Genomic DNA, 13,407 nt, shown 5'->3' with positions numbered 1-13,407 from the left:
TCATGAAACCCAGAGAGTGATTAGCTTCTTACCCAGTTATTTGCAGTGTTGGCATATTCAGAGGGCAAACATTTTAGACCTGCAAGTATAGTGAAACATCAGGGATTATGCTCTTAGTTTTCTGCAGCTTTTAAGCCATAAGTGAAGGAGGACTGATCCTGGGAGAGTTGAGTTTCCAATCTCTTGCGCAATGAACTTCATTTTAAAAATTCTCTTTAATTCATGGCTGGAAAATGTTCCTTCTCCCTACCTTCCCTAAAAGCAAGTCTGTATTTAGGAGGTTAATTTCTTATATTTATGAACATACAAGTGGTTATTGGTAGAGGAGGAAGAAACAAGAACTTAGGTTTTAGGAATCAGAAAGTTTCTCTTAATCAGAAAAGAACAGTCTTGAGATGCAGAGATGCTCTGGAGCCTGGGAACACTGTTGGCAGGGTCTTGAAGATACCAAAAATCTGATGTATAATTTTGCAGAGTTTTGTTAATTTAACTGTCCTACTTTCGACGGAAAAATGCTCTATGGGGCAGACCTATGTCCCAGGTGAGCTCTGGCTGTGTCCTGTCTCAGTGGTAGGAGGTAGGTATAGAGTTATAAATCTTTGCAGAGGCTTTCCTTCTGCTGGAAGTCTGAGCATGTGAGTAGGGTCAGAATTAGCAGATGAGCAGTGTGTTTGTGTTTGTGTGTGTGTGTGTGTGTGTGTGTGTGGTGTGGGCTGCACTAAGTAACACACTTTTCTTTTGGTTGGCACTTTGCAAAGGGCTGATTTGACCATGAGGGCTACAAGCTGCCTATATCTCTGCCCAGCAGTGTAGATTCAGAGGTAGAATTTAGAATTTCTTTATATTTGCTAATTTAAAAGCAAGAGTTATTTTGCATATGGAACATTCACCAAAGCTCAGGCAGCCACTGGCTGACTATAGATATTGTCTTTAGCAAGGTACCTTTGGTAGCATTTGAGTTGTGCTTCCTGTTCACCATTGACCCTCTTCAGTGTTGAGACTTTATCAAGGGAGTCGATGCAAACATTTAGAGCTTTTTGAGCAGAAACAACTTAGCATGAGGCTGGGGAGTGTGGACCATAAGGTTTAAAGAGTGAGTAGTCCTGACAGGGCAAAGGGTAAGGAGATGGGCAACCTTAAAAAGGAGCAAGAGGTGAGGGGAGGGAGTAGGCAAGAAGAAAGTGCTCCTCTTCTTTATTCTTTTTTCTTCTTCTACAATGAGGCTACACTATTACTGCCCATCACATTTTAGATGATAGCTTGATTTTTTTTTCCCTAGCAGTATGTTCCAGAAAAAGGCTAGTAGTACCCATAAAAATTAAAAATTACTTTCACAAAGGAGGACTTCTGGCAGAAGAATCAATGCATTTAAGAAATTCTTTATCTGGATGGTCAGGTTGTTTTTTCCCAGTCAGAGCAGGGTGAGATTCATTTTGTAATTCAGTAGGGTGTACTAAATTAACACCATCCTCTGTTTACTGCAAATGCCTTCTTGTGGATCAGAAGCACAACCCACGGTCTGAAATAATCTTTAAAGAATCCCATGGTATTCTTTATACAAGTAGTGGTATTTAACTCCCTTACTCAAATTGAAAACCATCCAGACTAATTGATTTATCTGTCCTTAACTTGTATTCAATACCTTTCTGTTTTCGTAGTTTTCTCAGTGCAAACTAACTTGTCAAAAAATTCTCTGCTGACAGGGTTGCTTCATTCGCTGGATACAGCAATTCCCAGTTTATTTTCTACCTTTTGCAGTATTGTGTCTTGGAGTACATTGCCCCAAAAGGGAAAGTATCAGCAGTCTGTTTTAGGTAATTCCATACAAAGCTCTTAAAAGGCTCTAGTATTAAATGCTTAATACAGGCCATTAGTGTTTTAAAGCTCAAGTGTAGTTAAGAGACTGTGCTTGAATCTTGCAGTGAACTGAGAATACTGGTTCTCACTGGCTGGATCTGTACCACAGTGTGTAACTCTGACCCAGCCTGAGCAACTGTCACATTGAAATGCCAATGCTTCTATATCCTCACTCTCAAGAGGAAGTGGTATTTGAGAGTAAGAAGGAATGAGATCTGTAATCCAATTCCTTTCCAGTAAGACTGTGAACACTGCGTGTCTCAGCAGCAGACCCTGGCAGGAACTCTGCAAAGAGGGGCCAAAGGCAATTGTCTGTGATTTAGTCCTCTAACAGGACTGTTCACAGCACCAGGGAAAGGAAGCGGGGAGGAATTACCACCCTGGATTTGAAATTTCCAATCTAACCACCCAGCTGCTGCAGTCACAGATTTAGGAAGGTCACTGTTCCATGGTTTGACTGCTTGGATTAATAACACAGATATTTCATGTTAAATTAGGGGACTTGTTAATGGTTAATAGTTAAGAATTGCAAATTATCTGAAGCAATCTAAGATGGTTAAATTAGCTCTTATGACAGGAAGATAATTTATTGACGGTAATTTGGAATGTCCCAGGACCTAATTTAATACTGTTCCTGCACACTAGATGAATTAAGCCTTTGGAAGAATAAAAGGGAAATGGAAATATTTTACTGGCAAATGTGATATTTCTGTTACTGCATTTCTTATTTTAAATAAAGTGTAGAGAAAATGCTAAGGCAGAATTGCCTGTAATTGTCACTCTAAAATTTCCATTAACTGTTTGTGTGTGTATATAATAGAAAAACATTTCTTCTGCTAATGTAGCTGGATGCTGTGGCATTTGATGGGTTCTGAGAAATATGCCTTCTGGGGATCTGGACAGACACAAGTCCAAGGAGTAGCTGGCAGCAGGTGGTTGCCTGTTGGGTGCTGCAGCAGCAGAGTTGTTAGGACTTGAGTCTAATGTGATTTCCTGCGTGCACCAGGACGCAGACAATGAGGTATCGCTCACTAGTCCGAGCACGACCTCTAGTGCTGATCTTCCTGCTTTTATGTTGGCCTGTTTTTTTGACCTCTTTCTTACAAAATTAATTACATGTTAAGTCGTAAGAAAAATGTACTTGTCTGGAGGTACCTAGTAGAGCTACTCCTGTGTTGGTTAATACTTAAGTTTGAAGCTCACATTTATAGGAATAAAACCCTAAGAACTATGAACAAGTAAGCCCTGTTCTGGCTAGGGGAAGAATGAGTTTGATAATTCACTTAGTACCATAAATGAAAGTTCTCAATTCTCATTTTGTTTAAAATATATTTATAGGTTTCTTTTGGTATGTTAAGCAAAAACTTCCATCATTTCAATCTCTTTTGTAAGTGGGGCTGGTTTATATCTTTCACCAAGAAAAATTATTTCTCAACATTTTTGCTATTAGAGTGGCTTCTGTTATCAAGTGTATTTAATGACAAAATCCACAAACACATTCCCAGCTGTGGAGTAGATTCACAACTGTAAAGTAACAGAACATCTCTATGGTCTGGGAATTGACACAATTAAAAACATCATAAACAAAACCATTTGTAGGATTCTTGAAATAAATGTACTTATGATTACAGCATTGAGCTTTATTTGGCCACCACCTCTAAGGGTTTGTCCTAGGAATCAGGGAGGTGTGGGGATATGGTTACTGAACTGAATTTATTTTCACAGCATGGAGATTTCATTTAAATACCCTGTATAACTATGATTAAATTATGACTAAAATCAGTAAGCAGGAACTCTTGATTAAACTATTGATTTTAATCGTGCTTTTTCTTTTTACATCTATTATATCCTTCAAAGCTTGCTCTTTAAAATGGTAAATTATGTATTTCTTATTCACTACTTAAGGATGTTTTTATGCCTTTCTGTAATTTATTGAAAATAAATTAAAAATTGAAAGATTTACTTTAATTATGACCTAGATAATCCTGTATACAATTGCTCTGCCATCACTCATTTATATAGAAATGGTATTTTTTTATAAAAACAATATAAAATTTATAATTTTTGAGTCAAGGAATCAATACATTTTTTGTGCTTATTAAATGTAGGTTATCAAGAAGATTTGCATGTCTAAATATTTAGATGGAAAGGAATTAGGCTTTTAACCTGCACAGCTGAGGTTGTAAATTATGCAGGCAGTTGCATCTGGGGATGTTGCTAATACTGAAAATTTAAAGTCACTAAAGTTTTTTTATTCCATTCTGCCTTTTTTTTTTGGTACTATTTGCAAAAGAAAGATAAAGACGAGGAATGAAAAATAACAATGAAGGCTAAGTACCACCGCCAACCTTCTTTATGTTAAAGGAAACAATTTAAAGCTTGAATCAATCTCAGTGTTAAAAGTCTTTTTATTTGTATTATTAATGGCATGTACTTGTCAAGTGTAATAGGGTAGTTCAAAATTCAATTCTAATTAGATACTTTTCTAATACTTTTAAAAACGTTTCTCTTACCTTGAGAGACCACACTCTTTTAACTTCACCCATCTGCTCTAGAGATGCCTGTGACTGCGGTGGTGTAGTACATTGAGCAGGGCTGAAACCATTTGAAATACTTTTGTCTATTCCCACTTAGTGGTGTGGTTCTCTGTCTTTCCACTGGTAGGGATGTTCTGGGACTGTATTGGGTCACTGTAAAGCAGTCAGGTTTTGGTTGGTTTGTGACTTCTGATACCTTTGAGGGGAAGGCAAAATTTTAATGGAACTAATTTTATTTATTTTGTTTTGCTCCATATTTGTCATTGCTCTAGTGGGGCCAGTGAGTGGCCACAAGAGGTGCATGGGGACACAGGTGTGACAAGAATTTAACATAGGAGCAGACTTTGCTGGTGAAACTGGTTTACTGTGAAGAGAAAGTCTGGCAGGATAAACAGATGAAACCTTTGAAGATTTTAAAACAAAATTTAGACTTTTTTCCGTGCTTCCCACTCTTTGATAAGCTAGTCGGGATCCATGACTTTTAGATGGATGAGAGACAGATAGTAATTTTTTTGGTGGTTCAGATGTCTTTCTGGTTTACCTAAAAGTCTCCTTTTGTTTGACAGTAATATACTGACATGTGATCAGGACTGTAAAACTCAGAGCCAGTGGCATTAAAAGGGTGCACACTTCCAGGGAGTTTTGGGTTCAACAAAACTTTCTTTGATTTGGATAAAGTCAAAAGCTTCTCTGTGCCTTCCCCTCAAAGCCTGTTTTGTGCATGGAGAATTTACAAGGTTCTATTAAAAAACTCCATGTACCTGTAGAATTTGTACATCTTTTATCTTGATTTGATAAATAAAATTCTTTTTCTAGAGCTCTATTCTGAAACACTCCCAGCCTCCTGGCAATGATTGGCCTTTTACACTTTCTGATTTAAGAAACTGAAATTTTACTTCAAGCATTGTGGCTATTTTTCAACACTGTACTTGAAGAATTTTTCAGTGGAATAACAGGTAATAATTCCTCTTCTTGTGCACCAGGCATGCAGAAGCATACAAAGCATGGTTTTGTATGCTTAATCTCTAAGGTGCTCTGGTATTTCTTGTCAGTCAGGCAGATGGTGTATCACTTCAGTCATGCAGCTAATACAGGTTTGACTTCCTTAAAGTGTTCACTGATCAATAATATTTGGTATCAAGACATACAGAGATCTTTCAGAGATACACTCAGAGTGGATAAGTTAAATTATAGGCAAATCCAGAAAGGCAACTATAACCACAATGTGTTGTAATGTTTAACAAAGTGATCAAATTATGTGCATGTTGTCCTCTCTGTTATTGAAATGCTCTCTGAATACTTCCAGGTGATTGTTTTATAACATTACTGACATTCTCTGTACTTAATTCCAGTTCTTTCTAGAAAAAAGTCTGTTTTAGATCACTCTGGTTTCTACCAAGCATTAAGATTTTACCACGTTAATAAATTCTAAGTATAATTGTGTATGCCATTCCTTGTATTTCAAGCACTTGTTAAAAACTGGTGCTTTTCAGAAGTCGAGTCTTTATCACTGCTCTTAAAAAAAACTTCTGTGTTACTTCAGTGTAATTTCAGAGGAAAAAAATTATGATCAATATTCCCATCTCTGCTGCAAAAATCCTGATAGCTCTTTGCCAAAGTTATTCCCACTGCTGATGTATGAGAGCAGGTAGGAAGTGTGAACTTCAAAAAAGATGATGCAAGTGAATACTGCTTTTCACTGCCTGTGCAGTGAAATGAGTCACTGATAACTGAGGCAAAAAATATTGTTTCAGAATTTGCTGCTTGACTTAGCTGGAAATGAACATAGCAAGTCAAAAAATTGAAGGGCTTTTAATGTTATTCTAATTTAGCTTCTGGCATCAGCAACTGCAGAAAGAGAGAAGTGGCATATTTGGATGTAGATATATTTAAAATGTCTCTAGTTCTAACACTTCTTTGTCACAATATGTAGACTTGAGGCTGTAAACCAGTGGATTGAGAGAAAGGACTTAATATATATTATGTCACTTCTAAAATGTATCAGTTTTGTTGTGTTTCTTCTGTCACACATTTTCTAAGTTTCACTATCATATCCCAGCCATTTCTACTAGACTCAAAGCTCTAGTTTCTTTTGAGTCTTAAGCAATTTGGACCTATCAGCTCTGGATAGAAGTGTTGTAAAGACCTCTCCTGCGGGAGGAGCTATCAGCTGCCCTGGAGCCTCGGACAGTGTTCGTAGCTAATGTGCTTGTGACCATAACAGTTCCCTTGGTGGCTGATTTTTTTTAATGTACACTTGCCTTTTCTGTATGGTAAGTGGCATAGAGACAGTAAATCTTTAACAGGTAACTGCTGCTGTCTCATTCCAACAGCTTAACAGCCAAATGACAGTGTTTCATTTTGGCATTGCCTGTTTTCCACTCTTGAAAGCATCATTTGGCTGTGCTTTGCTCTTAGTGTTGTTGCTTACCTCTTGATGTGTACTGATTAGCAAGTCTTTGCATCATCTGAGGGATCTGCTCTTTGCCCAAGATCATGTGATGATTAAGTAAATAGTAGTGGCATTTTTTGTGAATTAAACTGTTGAGTCCTATAACTTGATCATGAAACATCATCTACTAAACGTATTTCCTTTTTTCAGTAATATATATAGAGGGAGTTAAGTTGTAAACTCGTGGAGTTTTTCTAGAACCACTGATGTAAATGGTAAGGTTTTAATTTAAGGTTTTAACTGTTTACTTTGGGACCACATTTTATTAACACAGAGAGATTTTAGTCCCATTCTTCTTGGTGGCAATCTGGAGGCAGAAAAGAATTCTAACATCTCTTTTGTTCTTACCAAAAGTTAGCAGCAATGCCTTTTTGTTTAATTTAGAATCTCCACAGTGCTGAACAGGCATGATCTGCTCTTGATAGTATGGTAATTTGTAATGGAGGAGCCTGAGTATTGATTAGTAAATGACAACTGAGCATGGAAGTGGTAGAAAGAAAGGACTTTGCATAAGCATGTGGCGAATCCTCAGGAGGCTAATGCTTCTTTACAAATGCTCTGTTCTGTTGTGTTTATATAATCCCATAGGAGCCTTCAAGTTCTGATTCACAAAATTACATTAATAAACAGATTTCTTCATTCGTACTTTGGTTCATCTGTGTGCATAGTACAATGACTTCAGAAATCAAGAAAGTGAGGGCAGGAGCAGGAAAAAAGTGAACTGTGATTTCTGTTGAGGTAGGAGAGGGTTCTCACTTGCTCTGCCCTAGATTAATAGCTAAATTCCACAGCTGAAGCATAAGAAAATTGTAAGGCAGGGAACATGAATGCATAGAAGATTGAGACCTGGCTAAACCTCGAATATGGAATGAATGAATATCTTTACTTGTTTATTCCAAGATTTTACTCCCTCATCTTCTTCATAATATTGAAAGTAAAGTGTCAGTCTGTATTTCATGGTTGTGTGTATATTACCTGTGTTCTGTAAAAAAAGTTAAAGTTTTAATTAATCAAAACTGAGATAAGAAAGAGGTACTACAGATCATCAGTACAGGTATTTAATACTTAAAATTCTGCCGTTAATAAAAAATGCAGCACCATTGAAATAAGCTAACAGTATGAAAACAAGGCTACATAGGCTACATGGGGAATGGTGTTTATTGTGGGCTTTCTGCCTTAAGCATGTGAAAGAGAAAAATGGGTGACATTACTGAGAGAAGGCAGATGACCTTTTGAAATTTGAGTGACATTTGGTGACACCAAACATTTGTCTCTCCAGCAGTTTTTCCAGCAAGAAAAGAAATGCAATTAAAATTTCTTTTAAACGAACCTGCAAATCCCACTCTTCTGCGCTTTTTTTCCCCCTCAATTATATTTCTTGCATTGTATGCACTTGCCCCAGAGATGTGTAATGAAAATTGGATGAGTACAGCTTTAGGATGTACAACCCACCTATCACTCTGATTAGTCCACTTCATTTTGATGTGAACTTCTGTTTTCTCTGCAGTATAAATGAGCAAGTAATTTGAACTCTTCTGTGGTTTTAATTACAGCAACAACCGCAGCAAGGTACTGCAAATGCCAGGCTGCTCAGCCTTGCTTCTTAGGCTATGCTGTCTTGTTTTTTCCATTTAACTTTGCCTCCATGGTAGTTCCAATGCAGTTCAAATTTTAGATTGTAGGAACATCTGTGGGGCTGAAATTTTGTACAAGTGAGATAACTGTGATGTTTATTTTTTTTTTTTTTATTTTTTTTTTTTTTAACTGTATGTTTTTTGTTGAAGCACACTGACTTAGGCTTGGCCAGTGTCATTAGTCCCTGATGGTGAGGAAGCTTCTGTCCCAGTGGGAATAGGGCTTCTTAGGAGCAAGAGTAGGGGAAAAGCTGACTGGTGAAGGGTGCCACGTGGCACCATTGTTACGGTGTTTTTCATAATAAAGTTTCTACAGTTTTGGTTAAAGATGAGCTTATTTCTGGTTCTAGAAAAGAATACATATTCTGCATTCTGCTGTTGTCTCTTCCAGTCATGAGTCAGCTGTGGTGGTTACCATTCTGTCAGTACCTGCATTCTTGGACAGTTAGCTCCCTAAATCAATCTTTAGAAACCACATGATTGAGTAGCTGAAATTGAGTGATGATTGAGTAGCTGAAATCTGAAAATTACGCAATCAAAGGAGAGACAAAATGTGGATGTTCTTACACATGCACACATGCTTCTTTTGGCTTACTTTGTCTGAGAATTTTTTCTTACATTGGGAAGGAAGAATACACAGTTACTTAGCTATGGTAGGATGCATTTCATCCAGGAATACAGTCTCTGAGAGCTGTATGGAAGATGCTGGAGCTTGTGTGAAGTAGAAGCTGATGTTTTAGATAACTCTGCATAAGAAATGATGGATGAATTTGTGAGGGTAAAAAAAGGTAGCAAAAATGAAAGAAAATCTACTGCTTGACACATCATCAAAGTATGCCAGCATGATTTAGTCCTAAAGTTTAATTCCAAGACGTCTTATTTTCTTGAATTGCACTAACATGACAGACATTCTGCTCTTAAGGACTAAAGAAATAATGACATTTGATGTCTCTAATTTACAGTTGTATCATTACACAAACAATTTTCTATTTTAATTCAACAATGCACATCTTTTGTCAATCATGTAGAACAGTGATAATTGACTGTAGCAGGAATTACACTATCATTAGGTAATTATTTGAAAGCTTTGTCCTTAAATGCAAATGCCTGAAATCTCTCTCATGTCTTATGATTTTGTCAGTAGAACCATATCAATCTGAACAGCTGCATAATTTGTTTATTCTTTAATCCTGATTTTGGTCAATATTAGCATTGTTTTGCAAATAACTTCCTTCAAAACAAAGTATCTTTCTTTTATATGCTAATGACAAGATTGCCAAAGTTTGTAGGTGGGGGACTAAGTGGGTAGCTCTTGTGCTATTTCTGCTTCCTTCTTCTGATTCTGTTGAAAATCAGATCTAGCAATCTTGGTGTGCATATCAAGTGGTTCTGATGAAAATAAAAAAAAAAAAAAATGAAGAGTTGCAGAACATACTTTCACAAAGTGGGAAGTTTTAGATTCTGAAATTACTTTGCCAGAAAGATGGCTGCCAAAATATCTTAGCATGGTGTGCTTTGGTGTCATCCTTATTCAAAACATTTGGAATTCTTCCTGTTGGAGGTGAGTGCATAGTGAGAATCAATTTGCAATGAATTAAAATGCACAAAAATACTTAAAATTTACTACTTTTAAAAAGAGATGAGCGATGGGCAGGTTTTATCTATGGTAATCAAGGTATATTAGTCTGTAATGGCATAGTGCTAGAAGCACATAAGAGCTTTTCTAAGAGATGGTAAAAAAGGTCTGAGTTGGCATTTTAAAACAGAAATAACTTTTTCACAAATGCATTTGAGAAAATAGGAACCATTAAGAAATGATGAAGAAGATAAAATTATTAATCACAAAGATACTAAGTGCCTTTCTTCCAATCCTATTTCTATATAGCAGAAATAAAGTCAGTGTGCTGCTGCATGATAAGAGTGTAATGGATGTAAGTAAGAAAAAGGAACGAATGAAATGCTGCATGGAAAGTCTGCCTACAAATAAATCAACAAATCCAAACAGTTGTCACCAAGGGAACTAGCAAACTAATTTGTAGTTACAGTGGCATTTACTAGAACCAGAGAAGTGTCTAAAGGCTGGAAAAGAGCATGAGGAGCTTTTAGGGGAAAGCTCAAGTGCATCTTCTATTTGGTGGATTATATAATGGAATACATAATTTATTGAAATCAATAAATGTCTGGAAGGTAATGGAACAATAAGCAAAAGCACTTACAGGCTTCTAGCAAATTAATCTTGCCAAACTTCCATTGTTTTGCTTTCCTGAATAGTTGTATACCATTATAGAGAAAGCAGCAGTGTCTTAAGTTCAGAATAGTTCAGAGTGTAGCAATTCTCAACAGCAAAGTTGGATTGCTGAATACATATCAAGCTTCAGTGAATTTTCAGCTTGACTAAAATAAACTGATTTGACTCCTTAACTTTTTATTTGGGATATTTTGGAATTTGGAGGCAAAGTAACATCCACCCCATATGCATCCTGCTGGAGGAAAGAGTCTGTATCAGCAGCAGCTTGTCTTTCACACAGCTGTGAAAAACTGGTAATTTTTATGAGAGTTAATAATAACTTAGTGCCTTTTTACATGGTAGATGTTCTACTTATGGGAGGTCTGTGGAAAGATATAATTGGAGAAAATGTATTAAGTTTCTTGGTCATAGAAGCAGAATGGTTTGTGTTGCAAAGGACCTTGAAGATCACCTGGTTCCTAACTCTTGGTTTACCCCTGCAAAGGTGTGAAAGTTTTTATTGGTTTGGTTTGTTTCTTCCAAAGTGTTGGCAGGAAATGAGCATTTGAGTTACATCACACATTCAGTCAGAACATTTCTTATTTAAGAATAATTCTAAAATTCTGTGCATTTTCCTTTTTTTTTGGAAAGAAATTTTTTTGTCAAAAAGAAACCGGGAGATGGGTCGTAAGTTGATGGCTTGTTTTCTATCATTTTTTGGTGTTGTTTGTTTTAACAGAAAGCCATCCACATTTTTTTAGGAGAGAGAGAAAAGGGGGAAAAACTGAGGTTCACAAGCTCTCTGTTGAATAAAAACAGTGCAATATTCCATATAATAGCGGCAGACTTCTACAGCAGAAGTAAATGAGCCTTGTAAATCTGTACCTGGCTAGCTTCATTGCCTGCAGCTTTGTGTTAGTGATCTTAAACTCCTATAGTTCTTTATTTAGAGTAGAATTTTGGGAACCTGAAACTCCTTCAGCTTTGAAGCATTTAGTTGATTCAGTAAAGAAGTACTTTTCATTTTAAGCACTGCATGTGGCATACTCATTTTTCAGGGTTTGCTATCTTCTTGTTGTGTGTGTTGCCAATCATTCTGGGTTTTGTGTTTCTGCATGTTGCTGGTTTTGGCTCTGTAATATTCTTAGAAGTATTTAGCAAGCAATAATAGCTGTAAGTCACCGCTGAATATGCCTGCCTATTGGATTTAGTTTTCCCACAGCACGACTTCATGGCCTGGTATGAAATATGAGCTTGCATACAGTTTCCTTGCTGAGGAGAAGAATAATGAACTGCAAAACACATTCTGTTGCTATTAGCATTTCGAGTGGATTGAGCTATTCATTAGAAAAAGAGCGGGCTATAACAATTAGGTTCCTCCCTGTGCTCAGTTGACTTGTCATTTCCAAAAATGTGATGGACGTCTGTTTTGCAGAGGCTAATGTTTTGTTGATGGAAGAAATTATTAACTAAACCTGAAGCTGTAAACATGTATGGAATGGAGGTTTGGAGCACAGTATAAGGCTGTAAAGGAATTCTTTAACATTGATATTAACTCCCTTATGACTGTGTCACACACTGAACTGGTTAAAACACTCTTTGTGGCAAGCAGGAAGACAGTAAACCTTGGGATTTAATATTTTAGTGCTCATTTTATGTGTCGGTGGAACCTCACTGCTGAAGCAAGGATGGTCAGTGAAAAAAGTTACTCATTTTGAAACGCTTTTACAAATACTGCATTACTGCTACTTTTCAGCATGCAACATTTGCTGGATACTTTGTCTCTTAAACATCTTTGTATAAATGTGATCTCAGATGGGGAGCTTTAAGTCCAAGTGAATCTTCTGTTTGCGGAGGATAAGGTATCTGACTCAAACAGTGTTGAACAATTAGAGTCAATATGGCAGTGTCTTTTGAAGATGTAAAGGAAAATATATATCAGAGGAATTTATTTTAAAGGACTTTATCCTTTATGTTACTGAATGCATTTTCAACTTAAGCATATTTTTCTGCTAGTTTTCCCAAAATACTGCCATGAAAATGCAACGGAGTCTTTCCAGTCTGGGTACTTTGGGAAAGCAGTATTTTCAAGGACATACATGCTACAAAAATGTGGTTGTCAATGCCAGAGGTATTCTTTGGGTGTAGGAAGTGAATAGTTTTTCTGTTCTTCATTACATTTTAATGTATGCACTGTCTGTTTTTCAGGAACTCCAGGAAAGAACTTAATGACATACGGTTTGAGTTTACTCCAGGCAGAGGTAAGGTTCCTGCAACTGAATTATTCTCTTACTGCTTAAAAAGGCATTTCAGAAATGGATTACTGCTTATGGTTAATGCAGACTGCCTCTCTGGAATGTTTCCTACTGTGCAGAGCTTTATATTAAACCTCAGTGGAGTAAGAATTGCAAATGTATGTAAATTCTAGTGGCAAGGTTGCATAATATATATATTAGAGGACTTTATTCACAGTATAATTTTATCAATTTCATATCTTATTGAAATGATCTATATGGTATATAAGATCTTGCCTAGCAATATTTTCATTTTCACATTTGGAAAACATTGTAGGAAACAGAATATAGTAGCCATAAAAATGTATGTGGTGATGGTGGTAATTTTTAAGTTTCTTTCCCTTTTTATAATAAAAGAAAGTCTATTAACGAGTATAAAATGCACACCATTTTTCAAATGCTATCT

The 13,407-nt window shown here is 36.5% G+C and overlaps 1 protein-coding gene across 3 annotated transcripts in view; it reads left to right on the top strand.

Annotated features, from left to right (window-relative positions):
* Window positions 1-13,407, top strand: part of STK39 (serine/threonine kinase 39) — an 83,318-nt gene that overhangs the window by 48,550 nt on the left and 21,361 nt on the right. For all 3 annotated transcript variants that reach the window (XM_058840553.1, XM_058840552.1, XM_058840554.1), the window contains exon 14: window positions 12,916-12,968. In XM_058840553.1, the coding sequence (XP_058696536.1) occupies window positions 12,916-12,968 (53 nt within the window). The remainder of the gene's footprint in view (window positions 1-12,915; window positions 12,969-13,407) is intronic.

Source organism: Poecile atricapillus, chromosome 5 (assembly GCF_030490865.1).
Source record: "Poecile atricapillus isolate bPoeAtr1 chromosome 5, bPoeAtr1.hap1, whole genome shotgun sequence".
Lineage (NCBI taxonomy): Eukaryota > Metazoa > Chordata > Aves > Passeriformes > Paridae > Poecile > Poecile atricapillus.
This window is presented reverse-complemented; position numbering and strand designations above follow the sequence as displayed.